Raw genomic sequence first — 19,147 nt, forward strand, 5'->3', positions numbered from 1 at the left:
GTCAGTGAAGACTGACAAGGTGGCTTTGACAAGGCATCAGGTGATGACAAGACAGAAAGTAATGAAATATGCAGGAGTCAAAATATTCAAGTGGAGCTGTGTGGTATGGGAAGGGGGGAAAGGCTGTGCTCAAAGAAATGTGTTTTGTGTTTTCTCACAGGAAGAATCCAAATCTGATACTAAACCATATGATGTCATGCTAATGGTACCTGTGCCCCAAACTGCTGTAGGCACAGTTCTGGATGGAATGAATATTGGCCGGGGCTATGGACTTGTAGAAGGAGAAGATGGGAGGCAGTTTGAAATTATCACTGCATCTGTGGATGTCTGGCACATCCTGGAGTTTGATTATAGCAGACTGCCTAAACAAAGCATAGGACAGTTCCATGAGGGAGACACATACGTGGTGAAGTGGAAGTACATGGTGAGCACTACAGGTTAGTGAACAACTCCATTTCATCCTGCTGAAATGTGGATAAGTGCAGATAAAACAGTTCCTGTTAGTGCTGAGATCCAGACATAGAATGGATGTATGTGTAAAGGTTAGAAATGCTAATTTAGTCTTCCTAGGCCTTGAAGTAGTAAGAAAAAACAACACAAAAACAATATTTACTTTTCATACCTCAAATGTGATACTGTCCCTCTCTGCTTTTACCCAACAGTGGTGTTGTACACATTCACAAGACAGCTCATTAATTCAGGGAGCTAGGAGATATGGTTTAGTGGTTTTCTGTTGGTATGGTAAAGGGAGGAATGTTGGACTAGATGATCTTGTAGGTCCTTTCCAACCTTGTGATTCTATGATTCTATGAATTGTGCCCACAGCTTAACACCAAAGTAACTAGGCATCTGGATACAAGAGAGATAGGCTTAGCAACCAGGAAAGCCTTTGTTGGGTAATGGAGAACAGTAACAATGACAGGAAAAGTCCTTGCCAATTCAGGGCCCTTACTGTCCTTTTTGCTGTGGTTTTCAGTCTCAAACAGTTTTGACTGTGCTCTGACAAGGTGCCTGACAGCAGCAGGTAAATGCTGAGAATCTGCTCAGTGTGCTCATTGGAACTCTCCCTTCTGGCACTAAAATAAGAAGTGGCGTCTGTGATCAGTAAAATAGAAATAATCTAAAAAATGGTTGCTCTGAGAAGAAAAGTATCAAAGCTAGTTGAAAGCAGTAAAACAGCTGTACAGCCTCAGGCTTTTAGCCAAAAAATGTAGGAAGGTCTTTTTCAGGATGATAGAGTTCTGATACTGGTGAATCCAAGAAAAATACAAAAGTTTGTAAGCTGTGGGGGAAGTGGATAACACTAATACTGAACTGTAAACAGTCTCTTAATCCATAGTGCTGAAAATATATTCCATCACTCCAAACAAGAATACATTTTTCTGTAGAAGACAGTACTTTTATGGATCGAATGCACAGTTAAGAGTGAAACCATACATTTTAGAAATGACTAGTAGCTTGAATATTCTCTATTTAAAAAAATAAAAGCAGGACACTCTGTCTGAACTATTTCACTTGGATTCTGGTCAGCACATTTTTAGGAATCTGGTTGAAAGCTCTTGGTTTTGAAAATCCTCAGTTAATTTTATCTGTTATCCAGTATTCACCAGTAAGAGTAAAATATTCCATAACTGGTTTTATTGTTCACTTCACTGACTCTAAACATCATTTTTCAAAGCTTACCAAATAGTCTCTTTTATGACTACAAGATATTTCTTTAGTTTCTTTTGTTCTGTAGTTTTCCTTTACCAGGGAAGATTTTTCTTTTATGCCTGTAGCTTTCTCAACTGTTGCTATTTCCAGTATTGCTCAGCAGCCAGCTCTTTTGCTGCCAAAGAACAGTGTGTAATGTGGAATATGAGCCATAAAACACTCTTCTGGTAACTTGATGGGACGTACCATTTCACATGCTAATTTGCTCAAGTGATTGTTAGTGATTTTGCTCCAGATACTACTACTTCTTTCTATATGCTCTCTCTTTTTGGCTTACATAAGTATCTCTGCATTTAGGCTCACATCCACCCAATGAGGCAATACTAGCTTTGCATAAGAGCATGCTGTCTTGGTGGCCTGATGTTCCTCCAATTGGTTGTTTCATCTTTCCTGTTCTGGCCAGGATAGTGCTGAGCTGGCAGATGAGATTAAACCACGTGCTGCTTAAACCTGTAGCCAGTGTACTTTCTTCAGCATGTGCTTTCTGTTTTGCAGTTGGAAGCAGACAAAAAGGAGAGCAACAAGTAAGAGCTGTTGGAAAAGAGAAATGCGTGTATTTCTTTTGGCAAGGAAGGCACTCCACAGTGAGTGAGAAAGGGACATCGGCACTGATGACAGTGGAACTTGATGAGGAGAGAGGAGCACAGGTGAGCTTCCTACAGATCTAGGTAGGAGTCCTGGCAAGAGCTACCAGCCCACAAAGTCACTGGCAGAAAGCATGGATGATCTTTTTTGCCTCCTCTCTTTCTGTAATGATAACCTTGCAGGCGAAATTAGCTAGCCTTCAAAATTACTTTTGACTTTAGTCCAGCTTCTAGAGACGCATCAGCTTTCTTTATGGATTTTTATTTCCCACTCTCACTTACAAAGACTGTATTTCTGAGAATGGCTGAGGAAAGACGTCTTTTCTCCTCCCTCCTAGAGATAAGTGAAGCACAGCAAAAGAAATTCATGCCTTCCCTTTCCATGTATCTAGATAACAGAGTGTATTCTCAGCACTGGGAGCAGGAGAAGCGCTGTCTTGTTGAACTCTGCCTGAAGCATTTTCTGCAAGGCTAAAACATGAAAATACATCTGAAATTAAATTTTCAGTTTGTTTACTCTGTCATTATGGAAGAGATTGCCTTATTTTGCAAAAATTCTAGCAACTCTACATCCAGCTAATTTAAAAGAGTATAGATTTTGTTGTTAGGCTGAGTTCAGCATTGCTGGTAAGAGCACACAAAATTTGGAGATTTGAAGTTAATCTCCGTGCCTTGATAAAGCTGTAATTAAATCTTGAGCAGCAGTGTAAACATGACTATTAAGCCATGAGTTCACAGACAAGATTTGCAAACACCACTTGACCCAGCATGTGGGATGCTGTACAACCTAGCTGATTTAACAGTCTGCTATCTCAGTTTCATAATCAGAACTTAACAAAGAATGTGCATGTTGTCACACAAGCCAGTTTTACAGCAAATTTTAAGCCTACCTGAGTTCTACTGTATTTCTCAAACAGTTTCAAAGAATATCGGGCAAGATGGCCCAGTCTTGTAAACAATTAAAATTAAACTAATAATTAAATTAAGCTAATATAAATTAAAGTTTATTTGTTTTGTGTTTTTTTTATCCTCTGGAACTCTTGATTGTTGGATTTTAGATAGAGGTTTCTTTTTCATACGTGACCTACATATTAAATCATTGCATGTTGATGCATATGGTAATTTCAGTGGTAGTCAGCAAAGTGCAAGGAAAGCCACCTTTGTGGGTGGCCGTAACTATATAATTATTAATAAACCACAGGCAATAGTTCTCCCCAGTCTATATAGTTGCTTCTTTTCTTTTTTTTAATGGATAGTGATGCTTTCCAATTTCCAGGTACAAGTGCTTCAAGGGAAAGAGCCGCCATGCTTCCTGCAGTGCTTCCAAGGAGGGATGATTGTGCATGCTGGAAGAAGGGAAGAGGAAGAAGAAAATGCACAAAGTAAATTACTGTTCGTTGCGAGTTTCTGCCCCACAGTCTTTTCTTAACCTACTGTGAAGGACTTTGAGTTCAGTCTCAACTACCATGCTCTGTAGAAAAGAGCTATGGAAGCAATATTAACCATGAGACTGCTTTGCTGTCAATGTACTTTATATCTTCCCTGAGCTTAGAGTGAATTTTCTCAGCCAAGAGCAAGCCTACTTCATTGTATTGATGCACGCATAAATTGTTCTAGTTGGTTTTTAATTAAGCAAAGTGCCTCTTTGCATTAAAATATTCTTTTCTACATAGTCTAGGAAAAAGAGCATTTTTATGAGCAGATCTCCTGTGACTAATACAAAATTAAGCTTTTGTTACCCATTCATTGCACTTTACAACATATTCCTTGATGTAACTTGGAATTGTTCCAGTTCACTTCTGAAGGCAACCTGCTGTGCCTAAGGTGCACAGAAAAAGAGACACTGAATAGAAAGACTATTCAGTTTGTTTCCCTTTTTGTTCCTGTGAGGAAAAGAGGAACAGAAGCTTGGCTCTTCTTCTCTTAACAGAGCAGATGTGACTCTTGAAGTCTCTCTCATAGCAAGGTTTCATAAGGCACTTTTTTCTGCAGCAGTTTCTCAAGTAACGTTAGCCAAACCTGATGCTTATTTAATTCCGTAACAATAGAGGAGCACAATATGTGACATTCATCTAGTATGAAAACAGCTGTTCCAGAGCAGAGGTCTTGAATTTTCAATTCTGTGTGACTGTCTAATACTGCTGCGCTGTTCTTGACTGCTCCAGGTGACTGGAGACTATATTGCGTGCGTGGAGAAGTTCCCAACGAAGGAAACTTACTTGAAGTAGCATGTCACTGCAGCAGCCTGCGTTCCCGGACATCCATGATTGTCCTCAATATAAATAAAGCTCTTATCTACCTTTGGCATGGATGCAAAGCACAATCTCACACCAAGGACGTAGGAAGAACAGCAGCCAATAAAATAAAAGAACAGTGAGTGTCTGACCTACCTTTTGGAGATGTTTATACAGAGTACCGATTTACTTAAAATAGTCTGCCTCGTATAACCATTGAAATAAATAAAGCTGTCCTGAGTACAATTGCGGTGTGTGCATGCTTGATGAGGAGGAGGAATGGCAGGTAACTGATTCACTGGAGTGGGGAAAACGTGTTCTGTGATCACTTCAGGTCAAATGCACTTATTCATCTTATTGTACTAATTATAGTTGCAAAAAAACTCTTTCTGTGTGGAGGGAGAATCTCCATATTTGAGTAGCAAACTAAATCCCAGTTGATAGGATTAGAACCGAGGGGAAGGTGTGCCTTGTGAGTAACTGATTGGAAGTGAATTTAAGAAAGCATTCAAGGAGGGGACAGCAGTATTTACAAACTCGAACAGTGAGTTCCCGTGAGCATCTTCTCCTCCTCCTTGGGTATGTGATGCTATGAGAATGACTGCTGAAATTCTGTGTGTTGTTGACCAATAACTTTTGTCATCATTTTCCAGAAGATCATGATGACACAATATGCAACAAGTCTATAAGGCAGTTTGGGGTTCTAGTAAAACCTGAGTGAGCAAGTTTGTGTGGTGGTAATTGGGGCAGGGAAAAGTTGGATTCACTCCGTTTGTATTTTGCAGATGTCCGCTGGAAGCAGGGCTGCACAGCAGCAGCAAGGTGACAATACATGAATGTGATGAAGGGTCAGAGCCTTTGGGATTCTGGGATGCATTAGGAAGACGAGATCGAAAGGCCTATGATTGCATGTTGCAAGGTAGACCTGCATTCCTGAGTTTTGCACTTCCAGTTTACTATAGTATTGTCAGATTTATCGTACAGGTTTTGAAGAAATTCTTCTCTTCAATGAGTTGCTAAGAAAAAAAATCCCAGCCTCTACCAAGATAAGCATTACTTTTCTAGAAGGAAAGTGCTGGAAAACAAGTGTTTCATTTTCTTCTTTCCCCCTTCTGCAGCACCTCTGTGCTTATGCAACATGGAGCAACAGCTAATGGTGTTACCAATACGTTTTACTCCTGTTCTGAAGGGATTAGGGAGCTGTTCTGCACACATTCTTGTCCAGTCTTTGGTTTCAAACTGCCAGCAAAGGTAGCAGGGGAATTGATTTACAGAGTAGGCTTTGAGAAGGGCTTGCTTCACTTAAGCTGTGAAGCAGCCAGTTATGAAACGACAGACAGTAACTAGCCAGGGTCACATTCAAACTGATGGCAGCCAGCCTTTTAGCTCAAGTTCCTCACAGCTGCTGCCAGTCCCCCAAGACATCTGGCTTGTCTTTCTTGATTTTTGCAAAAACAGAGCATTTACAGCCACTCTAAATATTGATTTTATTCATTTATATAATACATTTGTCTCCATCATTTCCTACTGAAAATCTTTTGTTGTTGTTTTTATTCTTTCAAGATCCGGGAAAGTTTAATTTTACCCCCCGCCTGTTCAGCCTCAGTAGTTCTTCAGGAGAATTCTCAGCCACTGAGTTCGTTTACCCTTCAAGAGACCCTGCTGTCATCAATTCTATGCCCTTCTTGCAAGAGGATCTTTACACTGCCCCACAGCCAGGTATCTGCTTTAATATACTTCTGCAACTGGAAAATAGATAACTGTATCATGCCTTGGGCAGCAATTCAGTTACCCTAATCACTTCTAACTTGATTTATAGCAGAAAAATGTGTGTATGTGATGTTTATACAGCATTAAACAATAAGAGTAATTTCTCTATGATGAATATGTTGAGAATCGGTTAAATATATTTGTATCCCAGAAGCTTGCTATAAAAATACCTTGTTTATATCAGAAAATCAGAGTTCAGCTGAGGTTCAGCTGGATGAATAATGAAAGGGATTGGTAAGCTTCGAAATGATCCTGTTCTGATGCTGACAAGCATGTAAAGCTGATGTTGTTCAGGGAATACCAAGAACTAATGAGTGGTAATGGTGGGTTTGCTTTGTTTTTGTCTGCATAGCTCTGTTCCTTGTTGACAATCACCATGAAGTGTACCTGTGGCAAGGCTGGTGGCCTGTGGAAAACAAAATTGCTGGATCAGCTCGAATCAGGTGGGCTACAGACAGGAAATGCGCCATGGAGACAGTGCTCCAGTACTGCAAAGGTAACAGATGGCTGTGCCGGGCTGTTCTGCATGTGTCATGCTTTGCTGTCCCAGGCTAGGGGGCTGCTCAGTCAGGTGCTCCCCTGCTAAACATTAATATATTTGAAGATACATTCTCCACCTTTTATTAGGAAATAATTTACCCAGTAATACCTTTATTCCCAAGTTGCCACATTTCTCTGGTGACCCATTTCTCAGAGAAAAGGGCTTTTTCCCCCCTGTGTTCTCACTGTGGGAACATATTTCAGAAATCAAGTTTCTAAGAGGGAATTCTGAGAACAGATCCTCTTAAACTTGCTTTCTCTCTAGTTCCTCTCAGATTTCATAAGCTTATGTGTGTCAAAAGACTGAATGAAAGTACTTTTTGCTGATATAACCGGGTTTTGATTTATTGGGGGAGATGGAAAGAGTGAAGATCAAGAACAAGTCTCACATGGAAACAGATGGCTATTGAAAAAGCTGGAACACAAAGCTGCGGCTTTTGCTTGGTAGTTTCCTAGACTCGTTTCTACAAGGCAAAGTTACTGCTGCTCAGCATGCAGTGATTCAAGCTGTAATTGACGGTCATGTAGAGTCATCTGGCCAGATTCATTTCTGCACTAGTAGAGTTTCTTTGAAACATTGTAGTGCTTTCATCTCTTTTCATCTAAGGTTATGTGAGACTGGAAACAGACCTTGCATCTTCCAACAGAAGATGAATAAAGAAAGGTGGAGGGAGAAGAAGACATGGTAACAGCCATGTTTGTTCAGCTCAGAGCAATTCCCACTGAAACCAGTTAGCCAGGTTACTAACTGGTGCAGACTACATCCTCATGCAAGGAAAGGTCAATCTCATACTGACACTGATTTATTTATTTTTGTCTGTAGCAAATAATCTTTACAACTTGTGATGGAACTGGTGACAACTGTTATATTCTCCCATGGGCATTTGTATGTTTGAAGAGCAACATCTATGTTGAATTCCATCCTTATAAGGATAAAACCAGTCTCCTTCCCAATCTGCAGGCACAATAGGAACAGAAGCAATTGCTATGTTTCTATTCAGTTGCCTGGTGTCCCTGAGGGGAGCTGGTAACACCTGGTAGGACACAGCTGAAAACCAGTGTTAGAGACACTGAAATGTGACCTTTCTGAGACTGTGTTACTGTTCTGACTGCTCTGTGTAGTTTATATCCTGGTGTCCCTGTCACTGCCCTGCCAAACAACAGCATATGTTTAGGAACAGGGTGCTACAGTCAAGGCAGTAGATGGAAAAGTCTTTAGTAGGGACTGCTGAATTCCTAAAGAGGCCGGCCACTTCCTTCTCCCACTACATACCCCCAGGTTGTTGGGGTTTTTTTGCCAGTCAGAATGAATAATTGCATGCACCTCTGAGACCATTTCATACAGTGTGCTTCCCAGCAGAAGTGAACGTCAGCATAGAGGAACAGAGCCCATACAGTGAATTGCCCAGAGTTGCTCAGTGGGCAGTGAGAGGGATGGAAATAAGATCCCCCCAGGCTGTGTTCCTTATGCAGTGCTGTAATCTTGTGGTAATAAAAATCATGTTTTCTGGCCCCAGCGAAAAATGGAACCTGATACATATGTTGAGGTTTGGATACTTTTCTAGATTTCTTGAACGTCACTGAGTTAGATGATGGGAAAAGGGGGTAAAGTTTGCTGCTTCTCAGTTTGCACAGGTAAAAGCTCTTCAGTGACTCCTCGTGGGTCTGAAGAATAGCATACATATCATAGGTGTTTTGCTGGCTGCTAGCCTTTTAGCCCCTGACTATAGCTTTGCAGCAATAAGAGCTTTTTCCCCTTTGGTTGGATGGGTACAGTGCACCTTTACTACCCTTAACGATCAATACTGCTTGTACTATTTCCGTGCTGAAGTTGAGATCCTGGAATTGTAGAATGGGACCTTCTTGGCTGGCCCATCACTTCCATGATCTGGCATTGGGCTGTTCTGTCAACCAGTTCAAAATTTACCAGGGCTGACTAGGTCTTGTGTGTCATTACTTATCAAGGGGGTGAGATTAAAAACCAAGACATAAAACATAGGAAATATTCTGATCATTATATAGATTCAGTGATCAGAAGCATGAACAGACTCTTCTGTTTTTCTTTTTCCATTTCTTTCATCTTCTATTTCCCTCTTGCTCCCCTCTTTCCTGGCTCGCGATGTTTAACCACACGATGGTATGAAAAAGATTGATTACCTCTTCTGAATATCCCTTGAATGTACCTGTCAGTTCTCCTTGTGCATAAACTTTGATTTAATTCGTCAGAACGTCATGAAAATATTTTCAGTGGTTTCATCCATGAAGTCAGTAGTCTGGAGTACTGAACTGCAGACAGCCGGGAGAGAGAAGAAAAACCGGTCTGACCATCAGTGACTGACTGAGCTTGTGACCAGAGCAGTTCATGCAGTGAAATCGTTTATCTGCTTACAGGAATTCTTAACCATTCTTACCAGATGGTTATTCCTACACTGGCCCATCATCAAATGCTGCTCTCATTTTGTCTCCTAACTGAATTACTGAGGCTGGATCAATACAACCACAGCAAATTGGCATATTTTTTTGAACACAGTGTTTTAAAGTACCTGTTGAATTTGTAAGTACTTGTTGAATCATTCATGGTAGAGTGAACAAATAAACCACAGTGCAAACATGTGGAAGAGAGGACTTAACATCAAGTATTCAGATAATAAGCCTCCCGTCTAAATTGTGTAGTTAAAGCATTTGCATTCTAATACGTTTGTTTGAGTGCTCCATAGAGCTTTTAACTCTACTGTTCAACTTCATGCCAACATGCTCTCTCTATCGGCTTGCTCCCAATTCCTGATGTTAAGCCAGACCTGTAATGTTGACATTTTGCAAGCTTCCTGGAACAACGATGTCCAGCCATGCTCTCCATTTGCATTCAACATAGGTGTTGCATCAGTGCTGTGGGGTGCTCCCTAGCAGCGGGTAGGTAGCCACGTTCTTCTAGATCTTCCCACACAAATGAAGACCATATGGTGGAGACTAAGCAAAGTCGTCTGTAGCAGATTTATATTTTCTTGAGTAAATCCTAATTTGTTAAAGAAGCTCTGGAGTTACATATAAAATTTTGCAAGAAGGTACAGCTTTCAGAAGCGAGGTGGTTTGATCCTGCTCTGTTCGTTTCTCCTGATTCTGGACTTGGCAACATGTTCACCTTTTCCATCTCCTGTCTGGAAGAACAATCTGATTAGAGTGATTTGTTTTAATCCAACTAAAGTGAAGATGCAATATTTTTCAGAATGATAGCTCCTCCCAGCCCCGACTGCCTGCCTGCCTCTTTCCAAGGGCATCTTTTGTTTATTGGTTCTTTTAGAATCTTTGTGTTATAAATTCATTCCAGCAATGGGGCCTTTACTCAGCTGTTCAACCCTTTCTCTTACATGGCATCACTCCTAGACAGGGCTTACTGCCATATATATATTACCGTGTTCACCCATGTGTTTTATAGAAGTTTAAACATCAGCAGAATTTGTCACCTAGCTATTGCAGTGCTTCTTTTAACTTCCAGATCCTGTTCTTTTGAATTTGTTGTGACAAAATGAGTGTGTCAAACGTCAGGATCTCAAGTTAAGGACAGTTTACACATTCTCTTATAGCCCTTCAAGCTTCAGTGCTACCTGCTGCTGGAAGGACACTTTTACTGGGCATATGAGGAGGTTTTATTGACCTGAATTTGGCTGATTTCAGATGATCGCATTCTGGTTACGCTATTCTCACTTCTTTTGTTTTGTAAGATAAGATGTACACCGACTTAGGAAGTAACTGTAAAGTTTTGTCAGTGTACACACTTTAATCTTTGTGGTCAGGTACAATAAAAAGCACATGTCAAAACTCCAAACAAAAAAGCCCTCAGCAACCCCACGTTAGAAGATGCCACAACCATGTTTAAAAGAAATGTATTCCTAATGCCTGAAATTACTTAAAACCTACCTACAGGGTAGTTCTTTTAAACAGATGATAGCAGAAAGTGTGGTCCCGCTTTTAATTTCCCTTTTTTGTGTTTTGACTGTTTTTAGGAAAAAATGTCAAGAAGCCCCCAAAGTCCTATCTCATTCATGCCGGCCTGGAGCCTCTGACCTTCACTAATATGTTCCCAAGTTGGGAACACAGGGAAGACATTGCAGAGATCACAGAGATGGTAAATACTTTCACAGTGCGCGCTGTTACCTATTGCTAGTAATTGTCTCGTGTTGCCAGTAATGTTGCTGTTTTGTGATGTCAAGCCCCAAAACTCCGAGAGTGAGCCTATTAAAGTGTGGTTTAAGAGTCTGCACAGGAAACAAAAAACAGTATAGCCAGATTTTGACTGGGAGTGTGGCTATCTGAGGCATTCCCAGTTGTTTTTTATGTAACTTCTCATAGTGTTTTTTGTTAAAAACAGGGCTGGAGTGAAGTGCTGTCTGAATCATCTCATAGAGACGGTTGCTAGCATTTAGCAGAACTGTTTCAACTTTGGGAAACAGGCAGCAACCTTCAGCTCTGGTCAGTCCTCCAAGCAGAAGGAGGTGGGGAGCAACATACCCCACAGAGAGCTCCAGCATGAACTTCCCCACCTGGGAAGCAATGTCATGGCTGAATTATACAACTGTTTTGAAAGCCTTCAGTGAAGGGCGATCTCAAGGCAAATCACATTTGCTTCTTTGTAAGTCTTCTGCAGTGATCCATAGAGGAAACTGCTGGATTCATGACTAAGCACAGAAGTTGACCTTATGTTGAAATTCTTCAAGTACAGGAATCCCTTCTGCAAAGTGCAGACATTCATGTGGCTGTGAAATAGTTGTAGGCAAAGGCTGGTAGGCAGTGTGTGGACCTACAGGTACCGCTCTGTGCTTTGAGGGCCAGGCAACACAGGTTGATCCCATGCTGTCCTCAGAACAACACAAGCAGATGATGGTTTCAGCACTGCGATCCTGAACTTAAAGTGTTTTCCTTCTCACCCCACAGGATGCTGACGTTTCTAATCAGATAATCCTTGTAGAAGATGTGCTGGCCAAGCTGTGTAAAACTGTGTATCCCCTAGCTGATCTCTTAGCCAGGCCTTTGCCTGAGGGAGTTGATCCTCTGAAGCTCGAAATTTATCTTTCAGATGAGGACTTTGAGGTAAGGAGAGAATGGGTACACTGGTACTCTGTGCGTATCTGTCCAACCTTGCTCTTAAGTCATTTGACAGTTTTGCTACATGCCTTACTGGTGGTGTATCTTCTTGTTTTCAACGCAGGTTGCATTAGAGATGACAAGAGAAGAGTACAACGCACTGCCATCTTGGAAGCAGGTTAATCTGAAGAAGGCAAAAGGACTTTTTTAAGCTGCATCTATTGGACTGAGCACCAAAGGGATGTCCGTTTTCACTTTCTATACCCTTTAGCAAAACCGTGCTCCACATTTACAAAACAAATAGAAATAATCTGAAGTTATTAGTGACTACCTATCTGGAGGTGTGTAATATTATAAAAGGCCAAGAGAACTCTTTGGAAATGGGATTCAGTTCTGACTTTGAAGGTAACGTTTAAGCTCAGCTCTCCTATGCACTTAAACAGTAGTTTCTTGAGCTACTGCTGTAGCTGTCCTTTGGCTATCTCCAATACTTGCCATTTTTGTTTTTGAAGAAGTTCTCTTTGTAAAGTGTTATTTTGTTAGTTTGTGGATTACAAAGAATTTATATTTATATAAACACATAGAACAAGTATGTATTTAACAATGCAATATATATTCACTTTCAAGACTTTTAACGTCAGAACTACAGAACAGTAGCTGGATGGCAGTTGCTTGTACTGAATTAGCTATACCACCAGTATGTATCTCCTGCGCATTCTGAAAAGTTTCTCTTTGCAATAGGCAATGAATTGTTCTCAGTGCTGCTTCAGGTGCTAAACTGAACAAAGCGTTTGTATTTATAGCATGGATTTCTTGAGAAACTATGCGAATCAACCTTTATACTTTAATATCCAAAAATGTATAGTGCCTTGTTTTTTGTGTACAGTTTATATACAAAATAAAACCAAACGATTGGTCTGCATTTTGAAGATGGCTTAGAATGGTCTCCTCTGTTACTTTTATAATAGTAGAAATTAAAACATCTCAGTTTCTAATACTTGCTGTAAACATTAAACATGTCTTTTGTGATATAAGAACTGAAAGTAAAAGCTTCCGAATAAACTCTTAGCAATGCTCTGACTTGTCACTGTTTTGTACTGTAAACTGTACAGATTCATTGGACTCTTCCATAATGTGGTATCTTACCAAAATATTTTAACCTTACGGATCTGCAGGTGTTGTACAGTTACCATCGGAGAAGCAGAGAATGTAGACAAATAAAACATTGTATAAGATAAAATTAGGTTGTATGACACTTCCATGCTGCATGTTGGAACCATCACACCATTCCTGTATCCTTCTGGTTGCGGTTTTTTACATGAAACCAAAATTATTATACTGACTTTCGACCTCTGAAAACCTTTTCAATCTTTGTGCAATTGGGAGTAAAACTTGAACTGAAAAAGAGTGTGGCATTGTGTCCATTCTTTCCATAAGCTCTGGGGTCAAAATCACTTATTCGGCTACTTAGGATACTGAATAGAGTAACTGGGGGGAAATGGTTACAGTTTGAGACGTTTTACAAGCACCTGGCATTTCTGTGACAAAAGTCTTGAGATACACGAGTTGTGTTCAGCTGCTGTGAGAAATTACAGGTGAATTTTCAGAACTGGTTGGACTTTTTTATGATGGCTTCTGTCAAGAACTAAAAACCACAAACCTAATAATAGGAGAGCAATGATATTCAGAGCCAGGGTCCTTCCCACATAGCATTTAAATGTCTGTCAGATCCTCAGACATCCTCAGCTATGTCTTGTCTTCTGGAGGGGATGCACGCTTAGCTTGAACAGTCAGGACTTTATAGCAACAAGATTATTGTTCAAGCTGCTTTGTTTCCAAAGTCACTGCTGCATTCATGGCATTATCTAAGTATTTTTGCACTTATGTATTTTCCTCTCACCTTCCCCAGTGATAAAATCTAGCAGGAATCAAGTTTTGTTTATTCATGTTCTGCCTATGCTGTGGGGCTGGCAGGTTCCTCTGTTTTGATTTTCTCTAATAGCTGATTTGCATAGCATGATTGACCTTGTTCTTCCCTCTGTCAGGGCAGCATCGTTTGCTTTTGGTTTTTGAAAACACTACCAGCCCTCCAAGTGCCGCTGAAGGGCAACATCCACCTCTGAAGCCTTTAGAAGCTCAGCTAAAAGAGGAGGCAAGCAGGAACAGAGACCTGCAGGCAGAGAAATGTCATGCAGTGGTGTCAGCTTTTGGAGTTCCCACAGTGCTTACACTATGGGTATCTTACAGCACACCTTCTGGAACAGGGACAGAACCAGCTTCCTGAAATGCTTTGTTCCTGACTTCATATAGTAAAGCTTCAAAAGCAACTCGAAGGTGTGGAAAGAATGAAAACGTTTGTATTGTCCTTAATATTCCTGTTATTTATCAACATTGCCTTCCTGAAATGCAAAGCTGACAATGGAAAGTAAGTCAGTATGAGGCCTCGGACAGGACGGTGGAGTTACTCTTTAACTTTTTGCTAGCATTCCTCTCCACTGCAGGGATGCTATTTATGGCTAGAAATTGGAAAGGGCCATTAACATCTTCAATTGTTTTTACAGCCCTGCATAGGAAATAGAGCTGAAATAGGGCTAGTCTGAGTGTGGGGGGAGGAAGGGAGTCTGTTTGTTTGCTTATTTGCTTAATGCTATTTGCTTGCTTCAGATAAGCTCCCAAAAGCACAATGTCTAGGGTGAGTTGAAAGGCCAAGCACCTGGCACTCTGTGCTTGGAAAAGAACAGTACCTTGAACACGACCTTCTGCATTTTCCATCTGTCTGGCTCACAGCTTCCAGGCCTCGAGCCAGGATTCAGTCTTATCTCCTATGGTTTAAAACTCCTCAGTCCTGACACTTAACAATATTTTCTTTGATTACACAAACATTCCTGCACGTGTACGGGTTTGTTAGCAGTGAAATGGGATGGACATTTGACTTATTAGTATCAAAAAGCAGCTAATAAAATGGAAAAAACTGTAGCCCATAGTACTCAGCCAGAAGAGGAGGGGCAAAAGAACTACTGATCTTTACCATTCGAGAGCTGTGTGGTTGATCCTATGAGTCCAAGATGCTGCCATGGGTACATGACCATTTTTAACCTTCCCTTTGAGATAAAATATGAAGATAAAGGAGCTTGGAGTACAGTGCTTCAATGACAGGCTGTTTTTCCCTCCTCTGTTCCCATATTTACATGCCCTGTGAGGTTGATGCTGGTTTTGCTCCACAGAATCATAGAATATCCCAAGTTGGAAGTGACTCATGAGGATCACTGAGTCCAGCTCCTGGCTATAAACAGCTCCACCCAAAATCCAATCCAGTTGTCTGAGAGCACTGTCCACTCATTTCTTGACCTCTGGCACTCGGGGTCGTGCCCACCACCCTCTGCTGAAGAACTTCTCCCTACCTCCTACCTGACCCTTCCCTCAATCAGCTCCATGCCGTTCATTCTGTGCAGTTTGTTTGTGTGGAACCTGTGGGAGCGTGCAGCCAAGTGGCAGCATTCCCTCAGCCTGGAGCTGGCAGCCCTGCCTGTGTGAGGACAGCCCTCCTTCATGCCCCTCTGCAAAAGGGAGAGCCCCACGCACTGTGTGTATCATCATCCTTCCTGCCGCTGGGTGGCTTTGCCTTGGGCCATCAGTGCAGCCATGCAGACATACAACAGGCTGCCTAGAGAAGCTGTGGATGCTCCATCCCTGGAGGTGCTCAAAGACAGGTTGGAAGGGCTCTGGGCAGCCTGATCTGCTGGGCAGCAGCCCTGCTAACAGCAAGGGTAGAGCTGGATGGGTTTTAACATCCCTTGAAGCCAAACCATTCTGTATCTACATCTTCACACTCCTCCCCCCCAGATCTTGTGCAGCCAAGGGGTGAAGATGATGGCCTGTCCTGCTTCTAAAGCCACAGTTCTCATGGAGCACAGCCCTACAACTGGAGGTTCACATGCAGCCCTGCCTGAGGCCAGTTGCTCTCAGCAGGACCCTGGACTTCAGCTGATGTAAAGCTTTGTAACTCTTTCCTGCTCTGTGCCACCTGTTAGTCTGCAGTAGGAACCTATTTCCACAGCAAGGACCAGGCTGAGGATGAATTTCTTAACTCCCATTGCTAAAAAACACAATATTTATGTAGCAAGAACAGATCCACTTTCTTTTCTCACAGTTAGCAAGGAAGGGGACCTGAGGGCTACCCAGCCTGGCTGCCCACGCCAGGACCGCAAACATCACCTGAACAACCCCACGCTTCTGTTCTCTCCTCTTCCAGGACCTGTCCTTGGGACCAACCACTGGGTCCATGAGCCAAGGATGAGTCCTAGACAAATGCATTGCTGGGAGAGCAAGGGGAGAGAGAAGGAAGCAGCCTGTGACATCCCCGCTGCCCACCGAACTCACTGATACCCAGTGGATTCACTTGGAGCCGAAGCTGTTCAGCTCTGTTTCACACTCACTTAGTGGTTGTGTTCACTCAGCCCTGCAGCCCCCGCTCCCAGGCTGTGCTAATGAGCACGTTACTTTCCAGTGGCAATCACTGAGCCACTTGTGCTGCGATAGCAGCACTCATACCTAATCCCTTTAATTTGGATATTTACTCTGCAAACTGGTGGCTGTTTACTCATGTCGTTATTAATTGCCTTTATGCAGGCAGTGAGCACACAGAGGCCTTGCAGGGATGGCAGTGCTGTGAAGGACGGCTCCCGCTCTGTGCGCTGCACCTAACGCTGCCCTGTACATGGTAACACGGCATTCCAAGTGCCCCGTCCTCATGGACTGCACTCTTCTTCCTGCACTTCGTGAATCGCTTCTGACTTACTGAAAGCAAAGTCATTGACCTGGCTCTGTTTACCTACAGGGGGAGGCAATATTTCATTCTATAACTCTGTGGTGTTATAGAAGCAAAGCCTACATGAGTTCTCCAAGCAAAGCCTACACGAGTTCTAATGCTGTTTCTAACTCCGATCTGTGCCTCCGTTTCATGGAAGCCTGATCATTTTGATGCACAGTTTTGGTGGTTCTTTTCCATTCCAGAACCTGCATGCTGGTAGCTCAGCACACAGCACCGCAGTGCTTGTTTCCACAGCCCAAGTTCTCCAGATCAGAAAAGACCGTGATGCTGTGGGAGCAAAGCTGTGCTACAGCACGGGAACAAAACCCGGGCCATTCAGCACACTCACCAAAGGAAAACTAACAGGAACAGCCTCAGGCTTTGACCTTATCCAGAAGCCGCTTGTGTACACAACTGCCAGCCCCGGGCAGCGCGTAACGCACACGGCAAGCAGCCGTTAAAGGCCCGGGACCCCGAGCCCGAGGCACGGCGAGCCGGCAGGGAACCCGCGGGCCGCTGCCGTGGAGCCTCGCCGCCGGCAGGTGGCACCTCCGCCCCGCCCACCCCGGCTGTGGGGTCCGGAGCCACGCGGGGAGGGCGGCCCTGAGCAGCCGGAGCGGGGGGGTGTTCGGTCTGGGGCCCCTCACCACCAGAAAGACATGGAGGCCCTGGAGTGTGCCCAGAGAAGGGCGACAAAACGGTGAGCGCTCTGGAGCACAAGGCTGAGGAGAGCGGCTGAGGGAGCTGGGATTGCTCAGTTTAAGGTCTTTTCCAACCTTAATGATTCTATGACATGTCTAGGATGTGAGAACTAGGAGAATGCAGGCAGAATGAGAGCCCCCAGTTCAAGCAGTGCAGTCGATGCCCAGCCCGCCATGCCCAGCCCCTTCTGTCAGAGCATCAGCCCCACAGCTGCTCCTGTGGAGGCAGTGAGGCACAGCACAGGAGCCCCCAGAAACCTGAAAGCTGAAAGCGGGTTCATATAAGGCAGGGCAGAGGTAAGGCAGGGCAGAGATGTGGAGTATCAGTGGCAGTGGGAATGGACAAAGGGGATGGGGTGTGTGTGTCTGAGGTGGGAGCACTGGGAATGGGTGATTATTGGCTGTTTGCTTGTTCCTGAAACTTAGATCCAAGTGGGTGACCAAAACCGGGCTTGGACTTTCTTGTCTCTCACTTACTATGACTTATAGGATTTACTACTGTGTAAATAGATGTGGGAGAGAGGTGGGCCTTGCATATTTAACCTGAAGCCATTCATGGCTATAAGCTACATGCTGTTAACACCAGCAGCCCAGAGCTGCCCCTGCACAGAGGGCTGGTTACAGTGCGAGTTGTGGCCCGGTGCTGCATAGACGTGGCAGCATGGCCATGATGGCAAGACTGATGCAGTTGCTGCCACCTGAGCTAATATGCCCCAGGTTGTGTTAGCTTGGGCAGTGTGCTGCACTGACATCAGGGGCTTGTGCTGGCTCCCAGCCCACCAGCGTGGATGCCCCTGGGCTGTTTCCCCTGATCCTGGTGCTAGGTAAGCACAGACTCAGGCCAGGGTAACTGCTTCATTCAGTCTGCCTTCCTCGCTTTCTGTAGCACTTCAGAAAGGTGAAATAGTTCCTCAGCTTTTGCTCTTGCCTACAGAGGAGGAGTTGACCAGAAAGGGGTAAGCTAAGGGAGAGCATGGGACCAGCTCTAAGCAGCTTTTCACTGCCTACCCACTCTTACTTTTGTCTGTTTTCAGCCTTCAGATTGGCAGAGATGCTTTTCATGTGAGTTCACCTCATGACTCCGTATTGAGGCTGGGAAGGGGTATTGAATTGGACCTGTAGCCAGCAGGTAGCCTGTAGCAGAGCTCCATTCTCTGCCACTGCTTGACTCTAGGATTTTGAATGCTCCAGAAGGAAGCAGGACAGTCAGGTGAATTGTACCCAAATGACTTTTCCCTCTCACCACTGACTGTAAAGAAGTTCAGCGTATATGACACCTATATGGAGGTCTGAGTGAAGAGAGAGCAATCCCACTGCTGAAGTCTGCAGGTACCCAAGTTTTCTCAGGGCGAAGTCTGCCACAAACCCCTGCCATTGCATCAGGGCTCCTCACCTCTATCTAAAGCTGTACAGGAGCTCAGCATTCTCCTTCTCTCCCAGAAGGACTCAGGATACTCCACTAATGTGTTCTGCACAGAGCACACCCGCCCCAACTCCTCTCATGATGAAGCAGAGCTGGTGGAGACAGCACTAATGTGCCTTCATCCAGTAACACTTTAGTGTCTGGTGCAGAGCCTTTGCTTTCCAGGTTATCTTCCTGACCATCTGATGATGGCCATCTGATGTCCACTGTACCCCACATGCTGGGGGAGCAGGAAGGGGAGAGCGGGGGGGCTCAAGTGTGTGACTCCTCTGTGCGTTGTCCAGGCCCCAGGG

General features: G+C 43.5%; 1 protein-coding gene across 11 annotated transcripts in view; it reads left to right on the forward strand.

The window, feature by feature from the left end:
• The window catches only part of SVIL (supervillin), a 133,724-nt gene extending 120,404 nt beyond the window's left edge, over window positions 1-13,320 (forward strand). For all 11 annotated transcript variants that reach the window (XM_072328781.1, XM_072328780.1, XM_072328783.1 and 8 more), the window contains 10 exons: window positions 161-437; window positions 2,209-2,360; window positions 3,574-3,679; window positions 4,463-4,670; window positions 5,317-5,450; window positions 6,095-6,250; window positions 6,654-6,797; window positions 10,843-10,964; window positions 11,771-11,926; window positions 12,045-13,320. In XM_072328781.1, the coding sequence (XP_072184882.1) occupies window positions 161-437; window positions 2,209-2,360; window positions 3,574-3,679; window positions 4,463-4,670; window positions 5,317-5,450; window positions 6,095-6,250; window positions 6,654-6,797; window positions 10,843-10,964; window positions 11,771-11,926; window positions 12,045-12,131 (1,542 nt within the window). In that variant the 3' untranslated portion in view covers window positions 12,132-13,320. The remainder of the gene's footprint in view (window positions 1-160; window positions 438-2,208; window positions 2,361-3,573; window positions 3,680-4,462; window positions 4,671-5,316; window positions 5,451-6,094; window positions 6,251-6,653; window positions 6,798-10,842; window positions 10,965-11,770; window positions 11,927-12,044) is intronic.
• The last annotated feature ends 5,827 nt before the right edge of the window (window positions 13,321-19,147 follow it).

Source organism: Excalfactoria chinensis, chromosome 2, assembly GCF_039878825.1.
Source record: "Excalfactoria chinensis isolate bCotChi1 chromosome 2, bCotChi1.hap2, whole genome shotgun sequence".
Taxonomy (NCBI): domain Eukaryota; kingdom Metazoa; phylum Chordata; class Aves; order Galliformes; family Phasianidae; genus Excalfactoria; species Excalfactoria chinensis.